We start from the raw sequence: 19,727 nt of genomic DNA, 5'->3' as shown, positions 1-19,727 counted from the left end.
AAAAGAGACTGAAAAGGGGGATGGCAGCACAATGCTGCGGGAAGGGGGTGCCTGGCAGAAACATGCAGTTCCTGGGGCAGCGGGGCCAGCTGGGCTGGGCTGGAGGGGCTCCCAAAGCCGAGGGCTCCCCGGTCCAGTCTCACCACCATCCTGCCTGCCTGGCCATCGGGAAATCCTGGCTCACTCAGTAATAAGTTAATACAAATCACAGCAAGAGAAATATATACAAGGCGTGAGCCTCTGCCTGCAGCAGTGCTCTGGGCAGGGGCTCCTGCCCTGCCCTGCCCCAGGGTCCCCCGGCCACTATAAAAATCCAGTCGCCAGCAAAACAGCGACGGTCTCTGATGCTGCAGGGGTCCCCGCATCCCTGAGGCAGCCCAGCCTTTGCCCAAAGGCTGGAGCCAATGTCCTGTCTCCCATCAAAACATTTTGTGGGGGATGCACCCTGCCAGCGCAGCTCCTGCTGGATAGGTACCGATTGCCAGCATCACCTTGGGAACCACCTGGCCATGGCAGTCTCTGCCCCAGGACCGCCCCGGTCCAGCTTGGGAAAAAGGAGTGGCAAGCCGCTCTGGGGTGTAGGGAGGGTGGCTAGGGCAGGAGGATCTTCTGAGGAGGCAGGTTTTGGGAAGCACTGCCTGGGAGCTGCTCTTGGGGACAGGGTGGGACAGGGCTCACATGCTCAGGGGATTCCCTGCTGGGAAAAGGGCCATGGGACCTGCTCTTTCAGGAAGGGACAAAGGGGACAGGCACTTGGGGAGTTGCTGGGGGTGCAATGGGGTGGGGAGCTGCTCCTGGGAAGGGGAGGGACTCAAATATGGGGAAACGTTAAGATGCAGGATGAGCGTGCCCGGGCCATAGGGTAATGCACAGCAGTGGGGGCTCGGAGACCCACCACCCCAGCAGAGCCACTCGCACTGCACGTCCATAGGTTCTGGTCCTTGGGCTGAGTCCCTGCCAAAGGGCTTCCCCAGCACCTTTGGACCCCACTGGCAGCTGGGGCTTCCCCAGAGAAGTCCCATGTGTCTCCAGGAAGGGTTTCCATCTGCAGCCCCAAGCTGCATGTGGCCACTTGGGGCCGAGGACAAAGCCCTGCCTGTCTCAGGGGTTCTGTCAGAGCAGGTTGGGGTGCTGGTGTTGCTCGAGGTCACTGGGTTGGCTTATACCCTCACAGCAGGGCCAGAGCCCGAGGTGAGGGGCACGGTGGAGCTGCAGTCATAGTCCAGGTCCACCACGGCATGGGAGCTGGCGATGAGGCTGTTCAGTGACGGTCCTGTCTGCCGCTCTCGGAAACTCTGGATGTAGCTCTGTGAGAGAGGAACAGAAAATGAGGGGGGCTCTGCTCCTGGACCACTCCTCCCCATCCTAAATGCTGCTGCAGCCCCTCCCTGCCCCCCCACAAAAACAGCCCAGTGAAATTCCCAGCACTTGGGCCCTCCAGTGACTGGCCACAGCAGGGAGCACAGCCTTAACCCTACCCTGGGCATTTTGCACCTTGCCTACTGCATATTTCTGCTATGCCAACAGTGCTCTTGGCCAGCAGTTTTCATTTGCTTGCAAAGGCTAAAGTGCTCCATGGTAGGAATGGCCCATTCCAATTTGAATTGCTCAGTCCCTGGGACACCCCAGTCTCATCCCCCGAGGAACTCAGATGTTAGCTGGTGCTTGGGCACCTCTCCATGCCTCAGCCCCCTGATGTGGAAAAGGAATGACTGGAGACTGGGGGAGATCTCTACCCTGGCTGTGGGACTCACGGGGGAGAGCACGTCCCCATCAAAGCGGCGCACAGGGTTGGGCTTGCGGCGGTAAGCAGGCTCGGGGGGGTGGGCTTTGTGCTGGTGGGGTGGGGGGTGGTGGGGTCTTCGCTTCTTCTTCTTCTCCTTTCGGTCCTCCCGCTGCTTGATGCGCATCAGTTGCACGCGGCGCTGCTGCCGGCTGATGATCACTGTGGAGCAGAGCGGCCCGTGAGCACTGGGGAGCACATCCAAACGATGCCCAAAGCCAAACCAGCACCACCTTTGTGCAACCAGGTCTCCCTTGGGTGGTGTGCCGCCACAGAGTCCTGAACCCCGTATCTGATCTTGTGAACCCCACACTGGAAACATCCACCCCAGTCCCCAGGTTCCCAGTTCCTACACTCACCCTGTGCCATGCCCATCTTCCCCACTCCCCACACACCTTCTGTATGGGAGTAGCCCTCGGCTGTGACCTTCCACTGGACCAGGACACCCAGTGTGGTGAGGAGTGGCCAGATGCCCAGGATGACCCAGCTGTACCAGCACACAGGGCGAGCAGGGGCCACCTTGATGCGCTCATAGATGTACTGCACCAGGAGGAAGAGCTCGATGAAGTAGTCGACAGTGACGGTCATGATGGCGCTGCCGAAGACGGCGGTGGAGAGGGTGGTGAAGAAGCGCTGCCACTGCAGGGTGAGGACAGCAAAGAGCATGCCCACACCCAAGAGCAGTGCGATGGGGATCCACACCGTTGGTGGGTGGTAGAATTGCTCCATCACCACCAGCGTGGCCACCGCCAGCAGCAGCCCCAGGAGCAGCCCCACCATGAAGAGGCCAACGCTGCGCACCAGCATGGTGACCAGCCCACACAAGACTCCAATGCCCAACCCGATGCCCACTGAGGCCTCCACGCTCAGCTGTGTGTCCAGCACCCGCTCCTTGTAGCACAGCATGAAGATGATGATAGAGCCGAACATCAGCCCCGTCAGGAACATGACAGCCTTGAAGCAGCGGTAGCCTGTGGAGAGACCTCCATAGTCAGGGAGTGGATGTCCAGCCCCCCCAGCTCCCCTCTGCCCTCCTCCCCACTTGGCCCACCAGAAGTTGGGCTGGCCTGGCTCACCGAAGAAGCAATAGATGATGCCAAAAAGGCAGCACATGGCGCACACCACTGAGGGCACCACCTGGTAGCGACGCTCAATTTCCTGCTGGCAGCTGTGCCCCCACTCCTGGCCTGGCTCGTGCGGCAGCAGCTTGAACCGCAGCGTCTGCACAGTTGCAGTCATGGCTCTGGGGACTCCTGGGAGAGGCATCAAAATCTCCACTCCTGCCTCATAGCCCGCCGGCAGAACTGTGTCCCGGCACCCGCCCCACCTGGTGGGAGAGAGACAAGGAGAATGGAGGAACTGGTGGCACACGCCCGGCAGCCATCCCACCACTCAGCACCTGGCTACCAGAAATCCTGCTCTGTCCCCCCACTACGTGGGTAGGAACAGAGGGAATGGGGGAACAGCCTCATCAGTGGGGGGTGCAGACTGTCACCCAACCTGTGGCTGAAGGGATGTGCTGTCCCCAGATAGTCTGCCTATATTCCTGGGAGCTTCATGTTGCTTAATAATTAGTCTGTGACTTCAATTTCCTGCCCGTGCCTCTCCGGCACCCTTTCCCTGTTCGATTAACAGGAGACTTCCACAACTTGGTATTTTCTGCCTGTGAAGTAATTATGCTCAGTAATTAAGTCACCCCTCAGTCTTCTATTTTTATAGGCTAAACAGATTGAGCTCTTTAAGCTTGTACTCCAAGGCATTTTCTCCAATCCTCTAATCATATTTCTGGCTATTTTTCATCTCTGCTCCAGCTCCCACTGTCCTTGTAAAAAACAAATTGGGCCTTCACACTAGATCCAGACCTCCCATGCCAATCCATGGGGCTGGAAGGGCACCAGCTGTAGCTGGCACTGCCCCTTACCCAAGGGCTCACACCTAACACCGGTGGCTATGCCGGGATGCTGAGCAAACAGTTACCGGGCCCCCTGCAGAGCCTACACAGATGGAGGGGTCATAATCCCCTGCAAAGACTGATCCAGCTTCAGTTTAAACCTAATTACAGCGTCCGTCTGCCTGCTCCCACCTGGAGCCAGTTCCTTCACCCCTTCACTCGCCTAGCCCCGTTATAGGCCCAGTTGGTTTAGAATGGGTTTATTGTCACAAATTGTCCCGAGGCCAGCATCACTCCTTCCAAGTGCCAAGTTTATGCGGCCAGTTCAGGACAGCTCACAAAAACAGCGCTCTGGGAAGGAGCTGGGAAGAGGGCAAAGGCTGCAGGCATGGCTTCCTGTTGCCCAGCATCTTGCTGCTGCCCAGACGGGCTCCACTGGCATCTCATCCCTTGCAGACAACCTCCTTCCTCCCTTTGGCTGGGGAAGGCAACACCAGCCACGGCAAATCCCCGTGGGGAAGCCGAGCACAGAGCCTAATCCCAAGGAAGCAGGCAGGCAGGGAGTGGGCAGCCAAGCGCTGGGCCCCTTCTCGAGCCCGCGGGGGGACGCTAAGCAGGATTGGACTTTACCCGCACAGAGCCCAGGCGCGACGGTCCGGCCCTGGTGGGGATGGGCGATGGTGTGTGGAGTGAGAGCAGGGCTCTGCCGGCCCGGGGGACCGGGGATGCGGCAGGGAACGGCGGGCCGGCCGGTGTGGGGATGGCATGGGACGACACGGGATGCGGGGCAGGGCTGCGGGCAGCGGTGCGGGCGGCTCGCGGCGCCCATTGGCGCGGGCACTGTTGCTAGGGGAGCCCAGCGCTTGCTCATTGGCGCCGGGACTTACCCACCTGCTGCCGCCCGCCCCGGGCCCCCGAACCCCCTCCCTTCCCCGCAGGCCACAGCGCGGCGGGGGCCGGGAGCAGCGCCCGGGGCACGGCCCCGCCGCGGCGCCCCCATCGCCGCCCCCCGGCCGGGCCCCGCCGCAGCCGCCGGGCTGCCGGGCCCCGGGCCGGGCGCGGCGTTGCCGAGCGACGGCCGCAAAGGCCGCCGGGGCGCGGGGCCGCTCCGCCCCTCTCTTTGTTCGGGGCGGGGGTCCCGGGGGCGCTACGGCGGGTTCTCCGCACGCCCATCCTGGGCTCCGCGCTCGCTCCGCCGGACGACGGAAGGATCAGGAACCAGGTGCCCCAGCCCTTCCCCCGAGGGGTCCGGCGCGTCACCCGCCTGCCGGATCCCCTTGTGCTGCCCCCCCTCTGCCGCTCCGCCCGCTCCCACCTGCGCTCCCGGCGCGGCAGCGGCGGCGGCCCCGCGGCGCCCGGCGCTCCCGGCGCTCCCGGCGCTCCCGGCCGCGGACCCCGCGCATGGTGGCGGCGCGGCCGCCGCGCGGTGCTGAGCGGACAGCTCCGCTGACGTCACCGCGCCGTCACCGCGCGCCGGGGGCGGGGCCCCTGAGGCCGGGGCGGGGCCTCTGCAGGGGGCGGGGCTGAGGTGGGGTAAATTGGGGGTGCGCCGGGGGGCGCATTGGGGGTGTCCTCGGGTGCCATGCCCTGTGCTGGGGACGCTGCCCAAGGCTGTGTGTGCAGTGTGGCGCAGCGCACCCCGCGCTGAACCATGTGCGCCATGTGCTCGGCGTGCGGCGTCTGCGAGGGCTGCAAGCCCCTCGGCACAGTGTGCGGGGACAGAGCAGTACAGGGTGCCGGGGTGTGGATGTGGGAACTGCCGGATAATCTTGTGTCGGGTGGGACCTGACAGTGCAGTGTGCAAGGGGCTGTGCCACGGTCACCGAGACTGGAGTGCCTGCGTTCAAGAGGGGCAAACGCACATGTCAGGGGCATCTAGAGCAGCTGCCCGCCCGTCCCCCATGAGTGGATGGGAGATGCAGCCATGGCAAGCAGGTGGGGGTCACGGTGCTCTGCAGAGGCAGAGCTCTCTGGATCTGGCACCTCCTGGCTGTAGCGCCTAGGGACCCCCGGGAAATCCTGGCACACAGAAGACTCTTGGCAGCAGCTGCCGTTCCCTCTGGCAGCCCCTTCCCAGCCCCTGCCAACGCTGGGAGACAAAGGCGGGAGCTGCAGCTGGCGGGGGGCTGAGAAGGGGCTGCTGGAGGAACGGCACTGCTGCCTTCCCGCTGCTTCCCTACAGACTCTTCCACAGCCGCCAGGCATGGGGGCCCTGGGCTCCGCCACTGCCAGGCAAGCCCTGGGGAAGTGTGTGCTCTGCCCTCAGCTTCCCATGCATGTTTCCTGAGCTCAGACTCTGGAAACTTCATTACTTTCTCTGGTCTGCGCCTCTGTCTGAATATAAGTTCAGATCAACAGGGTCATTTCAGAATGAAACCTCTCATCACTCACATAAAATGATCTGGGTTTGTGTAAGGTGGCTTAAGTTAAATATTCCAACCGATAAAAGAAATCAAATGCATCTATTTCTAATGCATTTTGCTATGTACAGAAACCAGCATACTTTGGTTTTTTATTGTCATGACTGTTTTTTGACCTCTGTGCATGAAAGATCCCTGTAACGTTCTTAGCTCTGCACCTTTTTTCCTTGTGGTATCTCCTCATCCCATTGCATTCTCTCTGATTCTACTTTTTATATGTTCTTCATTAAACTGCCATCCACGTGACTGCTTTTGCCTATTGCTTGTCTTGGTCTATTCAAGAGTAAAAAGGCCTATGAAAAGCAGCCGGGCTTGGATGATGGTCTAGTATCTCAGGGGGGTGGGATGCTGCCAAATGCTTTCTGATGAAAACAGGCTGCTTTGTTTTAGAAAATGAAAGAGATCCTGGAGCTGAGTGGGCCCCCACATGCCCTCAGTGCCCTGCAGTGCTCTGTGGCTGCTGGTGCTCCCCAGGGCAAGTGGGCTGTGTTTCATGGGGAGGGTGGAATGGCCTGCCCGCCCAGAGTAAATCCAGAGGCACTTGAGAGTCCCAACAGCTGCAAGGCTGTGGAAGTGAAGCCATGGGCTGGGAAGTGGCGGAAAGGCCAGGTCCTCCTTCTTGCCCTTTTTAGCAATGCCTGGCACTGAGCAGCCATGTAGGGCTGCCTGCCTTGCAGCTTCTGGGTTGGATCATTCCTGTGCTGGAAGCTCCGTTTGTGCAGCAAACTGTGCCCCGATATGGTTCTTTCAGCTCTGTCTGTCCTAGGGGCTCTTTCTGGCAGCCGGTGCGATGGTGCATCTATGCTGCAAGACAGCTCAGAGTGGGATGGTGACCCGACCTCAGCTGGAGGAGCTCCCTTTGCTCCCGTTTGAAACACATGATAAAAGCCCCTGCTGCTGGGATCTCCCGGTGTCTGCCTGGCCTCCGACTGCCCCGGGATGGTTTGCTTCTGTGCATCCAGCTGCCGTTTCTCTCCTGCTATGCCTGCTCCTGCGTGCCCAGCTGCCTCCTGCAGCCCGCAGCCCACACTGTGCTGCTCTGACCTCAAACACTCAGCCCCCGCTAGTCCCGCCGACGACTCAGCCACCAGCCACACCGAAGGGGACGACCCTCGGGCAGCGGTTTGGGGAACGTGGCGGTTCAAGCCCACCATGAATTCACCGTGGTTTGGGCTGTCCTGGGGAGGGGACACACGGTCCCACGGAGGTCCTTGTGTCCCGGGCACAAAAGGCCGGGGAAACGCTCCCTAAAGCCCTCTCAGGTGCCGGTTCGCGGCGGATGCGCTTTCCGCTCTTTGAGCCGGCAGCCGGGGCCTGAGGCGCTGCCCTGCTGGTCCGCAGCACCGAGGGCGCTCCCGGGGGCCCAGCCGGCGCCGTTACGGGGTGCGGGGTGCGGGGCACGGAGCGGCCCCGCCGCGCCGTCCCCGGCCCCGCCGCTGCCCCGCGGTCTCCCGGCAACCTGACCCCGCCCCCACGCTTGCCCCCTCCCCCGATTGGCCGCTCCGCCCCGTGACGCGTAGGTCGCAGCGTGGGCCATTGGCCCGGGCGGGTGACGCGGGGCAGGGCGGGGCCCGCGGGTGACACGTCGGACGGCGGCGCCGCCAGCGGCAGCGGCAGCCGGCCCCGGTCGCGGTCCCGTACCGGCCATGCGGCTGTCGCTGGTGTTGTCGGTGCTGCGGCCCGCCGGGCCCGTCGCCATCGGCGTCTCGCTGGGCTTCACCCTCAGCCTGCTCAGCGTCACTTGGGTGGAGGAGCCCTGCGGGCCGCCGCCGCGCCCCGCCACCCGCCCGCACCCTGACGGCGGCCCCGCGCCGCCCCCCGGCCCCGCCAACGGCAACGCGGCGCGCAGGCCCAACGCCGTGCCCGCCGCGCTGGGCGCTGACAACTGGGAGCCCCGCGTCGTGCCCTACCGCCCGCCCAGCCCCGGCAGGGCCGCCAAGAAGGCCGTCAGGTGCGGGGGTCCGGGCCGGGCTGGGGGACTTGGGCCGCCGCTCACCGGGGTTTATCTGGGGGTAGCTGCGGGCGAGCTTCCGGTACCTGCCTTGGCGGGGCTGGGGGGCTTCAGAAGGGGGCGTTACAGAAGTCTTAGCGGTGTGCTGTGCCCTCCTTTCAGCCACCTAGGGCTGCAGACGGGTTTTTCTCACTGAGAGTGCCTTTTCCAGCTGCTTCCTTTTTTCCCCTGTGCCCGACTTCACCTTAACCCCAGCCCACAGCGAAGAGCCTCCTGCCCATGCTAGTGCCCGCTGTGCGAAAGTTGCCTGCTGCAGCACGTGCTGCCGGGCACCCTGCGACGGTCTCCTCCTGTCTGAGCAGGGACCCCTGCCGTGGTGGCATGTCCCCACCCAGTGCTGCAAACGCCAGCCCGCTCCGGAGTCGGCTGCAGCCCCGTCCCAGCGTCCCCTGGATGACAGGGAACAGGCAGTGAAAGGGCCTCCTTGTCCTGGCGAGGTGGTGGGCGGATGAAGGGGGCTGAATGGGGCCACTGTGTACCAGGCGGCGGTGGGGGGACGTGGTGGGGGGGGTCGCTTCCTGCTACTGCGCCAGATTGGGAGAATTAAACCTGAAAGTCATTGTTAGTGCGACAGCTGGGGGCCGTGCTGGGGAGGGGGACACAACCAGCCCCCTTGCTGGCTTCAGCAACCTGTGTGGGGCCTGGCTTCCCCAGAGAGGGCAGCATGGGCTCTCCTGCCTGCTTTAGAGTAGTATGAGTGGCAGGGGTGGCAGGAAGGTGCTTCCCAGTTCAGACCTGTCTGAGGCTAGCCTCATGGTAGGGGTGTCTGGTTGGTCATGTCCCTGCTACAGCTGGTTTGTACAGCCCTCTTTCCTGCTTTTAGCTGTGCTCAGCCTTTTGAGAACATCTGTTTTGAGCTGGACTGGCCAGCTTATGGGAAGGTAGAGTCCCCTTTGACATCATGTTGATGGGGGACCTCAGCAAAGTGCTCTGCAGTGCCTCTGAGACAGGTGTAGTGGCAGCTGGTGACACTGGGTGATGTCTTTTGAAGCCTGTGAGCAGTTCCTGCAGAAGAACCGAGGTCGGTGCCATTGGTTACAACAGGGAGGTGCAGACTGGGGTGGGTTGCAGTGCCCTAGGGGCCATACATTTTCTTCTTCTTGCAGGACCCGGTACATTAGCACCGAGCTGGGGATGCGGCAGCGGCTCTTTGTGGGTGTGCTGACCTCCAAGAGCACGCTGAACACACTGGGGGTGGCTGTCAACCGCACGCTGGCCCACCGCCTGGAGCGCCTGGTGTACTTCACTGGCACACGGGGCCGCAAGGTGCCCCATGGCATGACGGTGGTGACGCACAGTGACGAGCGGCCCATCTGGAACATGTACCAGACCATCAGGTACCTTCTGGACCACTACGTGAACGATTTCGACTGGTTCTTCCTGGTGCAGGACGATACCTACACGGAGGCGCACCGCATCAGCCGCCTGGTTGCCCACCTCAGCATTGACACCCACCTCTACCTGGGTCGTCCTGAGGAGTTCATTGGCGGGGACACTGAGGGACGCTATTGCTACGGAGGGTTTGGCTACTTGCTGTCCCGCAGCCTCCTCCTGCTCCTGCAGCAGCACCTGGAGAGCTGCCGCAATGACATCCTCAGTGCCCGGCCTGATGAGTGGTTGGGCCGCTGCATCATTGACTACACAGGTGTCAACTGTGTTGAGGAACATGAGGTAGGTTCTGAAGCAGAGATGTCTGGATCCATTCCAGTGTTTTCCCTCCTCCCTGTGGACTCTCTCAACCCTGGGAGGACTAGCTGTTGCACCCTGACATCCTTTGAGCTTGCTGTGCTGGCATCTGGTGGTGTGGGAGTCCAGGTTGGGGCTGGCTGTGACCTATCTTTCCTGGCTGGTACAGGGTCTGCATTACCACTATTTTGAGCTGGGGAAGAACGTAGACCCCGAACGGGAGACTGACCTCCGCTTCCAGAGCGCCTTCACTGTCCACCCTGTGCTGGATCCCCTCCAGATGTACCGGCTGCACAAGTACTTTGCACAGGTGGAGCTTGAGAGAACCTATCAGGAAATTCAGCAACTCCAGGTGAGACCTGGCTTTGTCCTCTCTTTGTCATCCCTGTGGGCTTTCTGCTTTCTCACCTGATCCTGCTGTTGGACAGGATCAGCTGAGGTCATGTGGCTACAGAGGCAGTGGTGCTGTCTGGAAAGCAGCTTTGGACCTAGATTGGTCCTGGAGATGCAGTGATGGTTCAGGGTGATGAGGACGGAAGGGTGCAGAGGTCTGTCAGAAAGGCCGGGTAGGGTGTGGGAGAAAACCTGAGGTGCTGGACAGGAGTCCAGTTGAGGACAGAGTTGTTTTGGAGCTCCTTTTTGAGCCAGCTCTGGCTAATCTCTGTATATCAGAAATCACCTTGAGTGCTGCCAGAGCTGGAAGACCTGCTTCTGCCTGCCTTGGCTCTCACTCGTCCATCTCTTGTCTTGCAGATGGAGATCCAGAATGCCAGCAGCCTGTCTGCAGATGGGGACTACATCGCCACATGGCCCATTGGCATCCCGCCTCCATTCCAGCCCAAAACTCGCTTTGAGGTGCTGCGCTGGGACTACTTCACAGAGGAGCAGGTCTATGCCTGTGTGGATGGCTCCCCCAAGTGTGAGCTGCATGGTGCAGATCTGGCGGATGTGGCCGATGTGGTGGCCACAGCCATGGAGGAGCTGAACCGCAAGTACCAGCCAGTGCTCCACGTCCGTAAGCAGCAGCTGGTGAACGGCTACCGGCGCTTCGACCCCACACGTGGCATGGAGTACACGCTGGACCTTCAGGTGGAGGTGGTCACCCAGAAGGGACACAGCCGCTCCGTCACTAAGCGAGTGCACCTGGTGCGCCCCCTCAGCGAGGTGGAGATCATCCCCATGCCCTATGTGACAGAGGCCAGTCGCATCAATGTCATCCTGCCACTGACGGCCCATGACCGGGACTACGCCGCCCGCTTTCTGGAGGCTTATGCGGCAGCTGCTTTTGAGAGCAGTGAGAATGCAGTGCTCACCTTCCTCTTCATCTATGACCCCTTTGAAGCCCAGCAGGTCACCCAGAATGATATCTTTGCCTCTGTGAAGTCCCAGATCACCGAGTATGAGCGCAAGTATGCAGAGGTAAAGATCCCCTGGATCAGTGTTAAGACAGATGCGCCCTCCCAAATCAAGGTCATGGACATTATCTCCAAGAAGCATCCTGTGGACACACTTTTCTTTGTGGCTGGCGTGGGGACAGAGGTCACCATTGACTTCCTTAACCGCTGCCGGATGAACACCATAAACAACTGGCAGGTTTTCTTCCCCATCCACTTCCAGGGCTACAACCCAGCCATTGCTTACCACAACCAGGTGCCACCCACCACACTGGACCTGCTGAGGGACATGGGGCGCTTTGACCGTGACGTCTTCCACGAAGCCTGCTTCTACAACGCTGACTACATGGCAGCACGCACGCGCATGGCGGGGGACGTGCAGGAGAATGAGGACATCCTGGAGACCCTGGACATCTACGACATGTTCATCAAGTACTCCAACCTCCATGTCTTCCGGGCTGTGGAGCCTGCCCTGCTGCAGCGCTACCGGCACCAGGCCTGCAACCCCCGGCTCAGCGAGGACATCTACCACCGCTGTGTGCAAAGTAGCCTGGAGGGCGTAGGCTCTCGCTCCCAGCTGGCCATGGTCCTTTTTGAGCAGGAGCAGGGGAACAGCACCTGAACCCTGGATGGTGGAAGGGCTGGGCCTGCCATGTTATGCCTGCCTGCCCACTCTACTTTTTCTTCCCTAATCTGTCTTCCTTGTGCAGCGGCTGCAGAGATTGCTGGTGTCCAAGCTCATGACTTGCCCCTCTGGGGCTCCTCAGGCCGGGGTCTGCCAGCCCAGGGTGCCTTGGTCTTTCTCAAGCAGCCATGGCTGTGCAGACCCTGGGCATGATGGGGTCAGAGTTACTGAGCTGCAAGCTGGAACACCTGGCTCCTCATTCAGAGCTGGTGGCTGCTGGCCCCATCTGTCTGTCCTGGCCCTGCTGCTGAGCACTGGGGAGATGGGCTACTGTGTCTCTAGCTGTCCCCCCTTAACTGGGGGAATGTAGAGCCCAAAGTCCCCCTTCTGCAGGGCTGTGACTGCCGCAGAGCCTGGAGTGATCCCTCGTAGTTCTCCCAGTGTCCTAGGATGGGAATGTGCTCCTTGCTCCTTTGGAGCATTGGCCTGGTTGTACAGGGAGGATCATGTCCCTGTGCCCGCCACAAGCTTGGACAGTGGAATGGGGCACATCCCATCCCAAAAGAGCAATAAGGATGTTGGTTTTGGGGTTTTGCCACTTGGCAATGAGCTGGAGTGCTCCTGGCTGGTTGGGGTGTGAGGAACTCGGGCCCCTGAGGCCGGTGGGTGTAGGGGTGCCAGAGGGGATCCTGCTGATTTCATGTACCGTGAGCTGCTCCCCATGGGAACCATGACCCAGGCCGCTTCGGCCTTCGCAGTATTGATAGGACGTCGGAGGTCACAGCCCTCAGACGAGAGCCTCCTGACAGAGGTGGGATCCCTCCCCACTGTGGGGCTGCCCTCAGGGTCAAGGAACATTGTGCCTGACACTGATGGCATGGCAGAGGGTTTGGCTGTGCATCTCCTAAGGAGAAAGCGACTGAGGAGCCGCTCATTGCTCCTGGTTTGTATTTAATGGGGGGGAAAGGAGGGGGGATGGGGTGCATTTACACTAATAAAATGGAGAGATGTACTTGTGAGTCTGGCTGATTCTCTCATGAGGCAACTATGGGTATTCTGCTGGGGTCTTTGTGGTGGTAGGTGCTGGCTTCTTGTATAAGTTCTGTCTGCAGCTGGCTGGATGGATTCCTTGCAGAGTTGCTTCTTTCCCCAAGCACCTGCAACACCCTTTACCTGAGCAGGGAGATGCTTCTTAAGGAGGCTGTGAGAGCCCTTTGCCTTATGGACAGGCTGGCAGATGTGCCAAGCAGACACTTGGAAATATCTGCTTGAACCCCTGCAGCTTGCAGCAGGAGTCCTCTGATGCTCACGGTCTCTGGGGCTGTCCTGTTGAAGCTGCCTGTTTCCATCACTGGTGGCGTGGCAGGATGCTGAGCCCCTTGACGTGGGAAGTCTGACTGCCCTGTCTTTCCTGTTGCTGTAAACTTGTGGTCCCACTGACCAGTCCTTCTCAGCCCTGTCTGTGGGTGGAAAAGCACCAGTAAAGGGCTGGTGGAGCTGTGTGTCCTCCCATGTCTGCTATTTCTGTAACAGCCTTTGCGGTCTGTATGTGAGTAATGGGGGACTCCTGGCCCATGTCAGAGCAGACTGAGCTGGCTGCTCAGGTGAGGTGAACTCTGCCCTCCAGGATCTGAGATCAGCTCTGAAGGAAGCTCCCGGGTCAGAAACTTGATCTGACCACTGTGTTGGATCACTGGTGCTGGATCTGCTCTCTCTGCATTGCTCTCGCTCTTTTTTTGAGCTGTTTTACATCTCAGGCTTCTCAGCACTTGTGTCTCCCAGTTCTTAGTTGGCTAGAGCACTGTGGTCCTATCCTGGACTGTTTCATCACCTAACACTCCTATTTGCATTATGAGGTGTGGAGACTGTGTCCCCTGCCTGTGCTTCCTGCTCCAGGCATGATTTTCATAACTCTGTGTGCCCTTCCCACCAGCCCTTTACTCATCATGTTTTACTGCTTCATGAAACACACGTATCAGAGAGACGTCCCCAAGAAAATTAACTGAACCTACTCACTATTACTTATCAAGGCTGCTAGTGCTCAGTAAAACTCATGGAGGCCCTTGGGCTGTGTGGTATGCTTTTCCAAGGATACCTCATTCATCTCTTCCTGCTCCAGTCTCTGTATCCATGGTGTAGGAGTGTATATGTTTAAATATAATTTTATTATATTTCAGACAGTAACTGTTAGCTTGTTCTGAGTATTTCTATTTTTGATCTTCCCTGAGCACATCCTTAATTCCCTTCAAGTGGAAATCTGGGGCAGAGGGAGTGAGGCAGATGCAGGTGTGTTAGAGATACATTTATCCTTTGAAAAGTGGACCAAGTAGTAAGATGTGATTAGGCATTAGAAGAGTATCCAAATGGTAATAAAGCAGCTTCAAATCAAGTTGGCTGTGAAGAGAAACTCAGAATTGTCATTTAATTATCATGAGACTGTCAAGATAAAGTTGCTGTTGCCTCACTGCTGTTTGCCCAGACCGAGTTAGAGGTATTTGCATACTTAACACTCTGCACTACCAGTACCAGCAGAGGCTCCCTGCTCTGGCATATGTATGAGCAAATGACTGCTTGTGGCACTCCCATCACAGTTACTGCTCCATTTCAAGGGAGCTTGCAGAGTTTGAAGCTGTTTTAATGTTTGCCAGGCTATCTGCAGCTTCAAAACATGATGAAACCCCAAAGAAGGATGTGCAAAACTTTGGGAAGGGGGTTGGTGACGCAGGCAAGGTGAGAGCTGGCTGTGAAGTGAGCGCTGGCTGTGCTCACTGGGACGTGGCAGACACCTGTGACATCAGGGGCATGGGCACAGGTGCACTGCCCCTCTCCTGCCCTCATAGGGCCAGCAGGTAGAGGCAGGGTGCCAGACTGGGACAGTGACACCTTTGAAAGGGGCAGGAGAAGCGGCTGATGTGGGCAGATAAGAAAACAGAGACATTCTGTGATCCCTCTTCGGGCTTGACCTGTACTTTCATACAATGTATGGATTTTTGCACTTATCCAGTTGCAGAGGCAGGGCAGTGAAAGGTCAGTTTTACAAACGAGGCAGGAGAAAACTTGTCTCCTGCATTGTAGACTTCTGCTTCCCTTGCGGAAATTTTCTTAGCATTACTGGCTAACCACAGCAATCAAGAGAGACAGCAACCTTCTCTTGGTTGAGAAGAGAGAGTGAAGAGGTGGTTCAGAGCACTCTGAAGCACAAGAGAGCATGTCTGAATACACTGTGCCTGGGTGGGCACCTGCCTTCCCTCCCTCCTCTCATTTTTGCACTGTAGCAAGGAAAGAGACTCAAACTGGGGAAAACCCAAGCTACTGCTGTTCTCCCTCCCCCTGTGGTTTGTTTTCCTGTGTATGCAAACACAGCAGTGAGCCTGTGAGCAGGGAAGGCAAAACCTACTTCTCTAGCCCTGCTTGGGTCACTTCAGGCTGTGCTCAATTCTGTGGCAAAGCTACTTCAGCCCCAGCAATATTAATCAGTTTGATGGCTGACCTTTGGGAGGATATGGGAATTGCAGCTGTGCCACGAAAGGGCTGGAGGGCAAAGGGAAATGCAATGCCCTTTCTTCCCTGTGCTTTCTTTGGGAAGGGGCCAGGGGTGCCTGTCACAGAGGAGCAGGTCTACCGACCACGGGCCAGGACCCAACTCCAGCAAACATTTCCTCTTGTCTCTAAGTGAAAGCAGAAGAAGCTGGTCTGCTTGAGGAGGAGCCGACAGGGAGTTACCAAGCTGTGCCTGCATCCAATGCCTCGGATGTTCAACATACTGCTTAGCCCCTCTGAAAGGTGGGAGGGGCTTTGGTTAGGGGTTTTTCTGGCCAAGTTTGGGGAAATCAGAGCATTTCAATGAAGAAGGAAAACTGTTGGTGCAGGCAGAGCTGCTGTCAGTGTGTGCCTGCCTGCAGGAGTTTCCTTCCATGGGGTGTTGGCATATCTGGCTATGCCCAGGGATGTCCCCTCTGGGGCCACACCACTCCAGCATTGGCAGAATGCAAGACCCTGAAGGTCTGGTACTGGGGGAAGAGGGCAGGCAGCTTGCTTGAAGTTTTATTTTAATTGCCTCCTTGGTTTTTCCAGCCTCCTTGCCCACTGTCAGCGACTGAGTGCTGGAAAGTGGGTGCTGTGTGTCCCTTGCCTGGCCCAACTGATTGGCTCCACCAGTCCATTTTTCCAGCAGGGAGGTCATGGGCAAATAATCAAAGAGCAAAGCAGGCATTTGCACGTCATACAGACATGATGAGAGTCACTCCTTTCTCCAGGTGTTGCCTGTCACTATCAGCATCTCCAGGCAGGAGATGCTTGGGGAGGAGGTGACAGCAGTGAGGCCACATGTCCCATTGCAATTCAGGGCTTACTTCCAAACCCCCTGCTCCCAGGCTGGATTTTTTTTTTTTCCTTTGCAATGCAGTTTTTCTATGAGAACAGCTGTAATTACTGTTGGTGTCAGTGGAGGCATGTTGGAAAGTGCTCAGAGGACATGCCTGCCCTGTAGACAGAAGAGATCCTTGCTGTCTGCTCCATCCTGGTGCCTACTCCCTGCTGCCACTCCTGCTGTGTCTTCTGGGGTTGTCACCTCTACGGCGACAGAAGCTGTTGCCAGTACAGCCATTCCTGCTGTGATCAGGTACTTGGCATTTGTTCAGAGCACTGTGCTCATTAAAATTAAGGGTCTGTTTCACTGTAGTGGATCCCCTTCTAATTATGCCCCAGCTATTACATGTGGTTCATTACAGGTGTTTCAAGCAGTGCTGTGCTGGGTGAGCCCCAGGTGGCAGCATCTCCATATCCGGGCAGGACTAAGCCCCTGGTGGTGTTTGAACAGGCACAGCATGGGAGGGGGCACCCAGGAGCCAAAGCACTGGGGTTTGTGGTTGACCCTGGGGTGCTAAACCTGGGTTGTCCCCCTGGCCCTCCTCAGCCCAGTGCCATCTGTGCTGGGACATGAGGCATGTCACAGGCAGGGGGTGGTGCTGGGTTCATGTCGTCTGCCTGTCCTGTTCAAAGAAGTGGAAGTGACAGGAGCTGTCACTTCCAGATAGCACCTGGAAGTTGTCAAATTAAATAAAGGTGCTGAGAGCAACAGAGAAAAATACATGTCAAATCTTCATTAGGTCATCACTACAGGGCTCCTGGGAATGGTCCTGAGGCTGCTTTGTTGGCATAGAAGCTGGGATGGGCCATGCATGAAGCTCAGCCTTTCCTTCTGCCATGCTTCACTCCTGTGCATGGTGCTAGAGGCGCTGGAGGACATCGTGAGGAAGGACCTTGTGGGCCCACCACACAATCCTGCTCTTCTTACTCAGCTCCTGTGACACATCTTCGCTGTAGAACAGGAAGCACCATGAGCTCCCAGTTACTGTCTTGGTGCAGGTGAAATGATGGGGCATTGTGGAGGGGCAGATGTGTCAGAATCTGGTGGCAGGGACAGTCTCATCCCAAAGGGATCCAGTCTCCTTACTTTATGATAACAAGATGTGGAGCATGTAGCTATTTCCCTGCTTTTCCCTTTAGCACCCGAGCTCTATGCTCTTCTCACAGGGCATGGTGTGATCTGTGGGATGTGGCCCTGTGTCCTAGCTGCACCTAGTTAACTCAGGCTTTTTCAGCCCTCACTGCTTTAGAAGGAAACCTGTGGTGCCTGGTGCTGGCAGCCTTTACCAAGAGGTGAGCTTCTGTTTCCTACTGTGTCTCCTTTGTGCTGCAGGGTAGCTAGGGCAGATGGATAAAGTTTTGGAGAAGGCAGGAACTGGAAGAGCATTTCTGCTGGGGAAAGCTTCAGCAGGGCCCCCCTTCCCCTCCACCCAATCCTCTGTCTCCCCTGTTTCAGTTTCACCCTGCACCCCTCGTACATGAGCACAAGACTGTGAAGTGTTCCCTGGGTCCCACCACCACCTCTCCTCTAGGGTGGTGTCTCACCCATCTCTCTGCCCCATTAGCTCTCACAGGCATCTCTGGACCTACTTGTGCCTCTTTATTAGGGAGCATTTGTACATTTATAAAACAGTGACGCACATCTCTCACGTTCACCAGCACAAGGGCAGTTTGTGCTGGCCTTCCCACCATGGTGTCCGTGCCCACCCCGCTTAGGGCCTGCTGCTCCCACTGGCAAGAAGGGGACATCCTGCACCCCCCTTGTCGCAGGAGACCTTGGTGTAAGGCTGGCTGGCATGGCCGTGGCACATTCCTGGGATAACGTGGCACCCCTGTGGGAACCCTCCTGCTTGCAGGTTGGCATATGGGAACCCCAAGGGGAGCTGGCACGGGGTGCTCTGGAGTGCTCTCTGGGGAGCGTCAGTGTGGCTGGCCTGCTGGGAGGCTCGCTGTGTATCCCCCACACAGGGGAATGTGGAACACCACACAGCTGGGTGCTTGCACCCACGGGGAACATGCTCACACGTGGGTGTATACTTCAGGGAGCTGTTGAACCATGCATACCCAGAGCCAGGGCTGCTGGTGCCCTGGTCCCTGCCCTGCGCCTCCCATGTGTGGGGCCTTGAGGGCTGCAGGGATGATGGCTCCTCCTGCATCTATGGCTTTGGGCATGGCACAGCATGGCCATGATCCATCTGTGGGCACCAGGGATGGGGACCAAACCAGCAGGGCCAGAGGCTGCCTGGCTCAGCCCCAGCCTTCCCCAGAGGTCCCAAATTCCTGCCCTGGGGTCCCCCTCTGCCAAGTGTGTGTGTTGAGGGGGGCTTTGCCAGCTTGCCCCCCCTCCTGAGATATTTTGGGGCAGTTTGCCCTGCGCTGGTGTCTGCTGCTACAGTGGAGGGGGTGGAGGCAATGTACAACAGGACAGGGGAAGTGCTGTGGGTCCTGCCGTGCATCCTGCCATGCGTCCCGCCATCTCAGGGCAGGCAGGAGGACTGTGGGTGCCAGTTTTGAGAAGCTCTGGCCAGTGGGCTGGACTGCGGCTGTCCAGACAGGGCTGGGCACGGAGCACCCTCCTAACCATGTACAGTCTGGGGGAGGCACAGAGGGTGCTCAGCACCTGGGGCTGGGAGCATGGCAAGGGGTACGTGCACGGTGCAAAAGAGCAGTAACAGGCAGGGGAGTGAGGGCAGGACCCGCCATGCTGCCTGGGCTGTGACAGGCAGCTACACCAAGGGATGAGCCACTCTGGGCAATAGCTGGGCAAGGAGAGGATGGGTTCACAACAGATTGGGGCAGGAGACGGGGGAGGCAGTAGGTTTGCAGTGCTGAAATGACTGGGGATTATTGGGGGCCAATACTGGAGTGGCAGGGGGAGTCACAGTGCAGGGGTCTGGCTGGGAACAGTGATGGAGGGGCTGCAGCCCTGACGGACTGCATGAGGTTGGGCAAGGGTGGGCAGATGTTTAGGGGCGTGTCACAGTGGTGGTGGTGGTGGTGCCAGGGGTCAGGGTGGTGCCATGCAGGTATGGCTGCAGTTGGGGTGTCCCTGGGCTGGCCACAGGGGCCATGCTGCTCAGAGGGATGCCCTGCAATGCTGCCCTGCCCTGCAGCAGGAAGGGGAGGAGGTGGTTCCCGGGCAGAGGGAAGCTGTTCCAGGCATGTCTCTCTCCTAGGGAAAACCATGCAGGGCAGAGACCACCACCCAGGAGGGGTCAGCAAAGGAGGGCTTGAAGGGGCTCACAGGAACCTCAGCTTACCCCCTCCATGCTCTGCAGCACCAGGGCCTCTTTGGCCCACACCTGCTGCTCCCCCAAACCCCCCCGGCATGCCCATCTCCCTCCATGCTGTGTGCTTGAAACTGGGCTGAGCCCACGTGCTAGGGGCAAGCAGAGGGGACAGGCAAAAGGGCCAGGGGGCTGCTCCAGTGCCGGTGCTGAGGCAGCTCCAGTGGCATCACTGGGGGTGAACGGTGTGACTGGTCCTGGCAGTGGGGTGGGGGAGGCAGGGGCCTGTGCCCACCGCACCCAGTGCCGCGGTCCCTCTCCA

At 58.8% G+C, this 19,727-nt stretch overlaps 2 protein-coding genes across 2 annotated transcripts; one reads left to right on the top strand and one right to left on the bottom strand.

Annotated features, from left to right (window-relative positions):
- Positions 1 to 119: 119 nt before the first annotated feature.
- TMEM198 (transmembrane protein 198) lies at positions 120 to 3,049 on the bottom strand (the record flags this gene model as incomplete). Its single annotated transcript, XM_084209603.1, has 4 exons — positions 120 to 1,307; positions 1,755 to 1,945; positions 2,179 to 2,754; positions 2,860 to 3,049. The coding sequence occupies 4 exons, from the start codon at positions 3,047 to 3,049 to the stop codon at positions 1,161 to 1,163; spliced, it is 1,104 nt and encodes a 367-aa protein (XP_084065729.1). The 3' UTR covers positions 120 to 1,160.
- Positions 3,050 to 7,690: 4,641 nt separating this feature from the next.
- CHPF (chondroitin polymerizing factor) lies at positions 7,691 to 12,745 on the top strand. Its single transcript, XM_084209503.1, has 4 exons — positions 7,691 to 8,045; positions 9,212 to 9,776; positions 9,961 to 10,143; positions 10,545 to 12,745. The coding sequence occupies exons 1-4, from the start codon at positions 7,741 to 7,743 to the stop codon at positions 11,805 to 11,807; spliced, it is 2,316 nt and encodes a 771-aa protein (XP_084065629.1). The 5' UTR covers positions 7,691 to 7,740; the 3' UTR covers positions 11,808 to 12,745.
- Positions 12,746 to 19,727: the final 6,982 nt, after the last annotated feature.

This window comes from Fringilla coelebs (genome assembly GCF_963513975.1).
Source record: "Fringilla coelebs genome assembly, chromosome: 7".
In the NCBI taxonomy this organism is placed as follows: Eukaryota; Metazoa; Chordata; class Aves; order Passeriformes; family Fringillidae; genus Fringilla; species Fringilla coelebs.
Note: the sequence above shows the minus strand (reverse complement) of the source record. Positions and strands in the feature narration are given on the sequence as shown.

Bases quoted from the DNA above. Each gene is read 5' to 3' on its own strand.
- CHPF (XM_084209503.1), top strand. From the start codon at position 7,741: ATGCGGCTGTCGCTGGTGTTGTCGGTGCTGCGGCCCGCCGGGCCCGTC. The intron at 9,777-9,960 runs GTAGGTTCTGAA...TGGCTGGTACAG, and splicing joins ACTGTGTTGAGGAACATGAG to GGTCTGCATTACCACTATTT. The intron at 10,144-10,544 runs GTGAGACCTGGC...CTTGTCTTGCAG, and splicing joins AGGAAATTCAGCAACTCCAG to ATGGAGATCCAGAATGCCAG.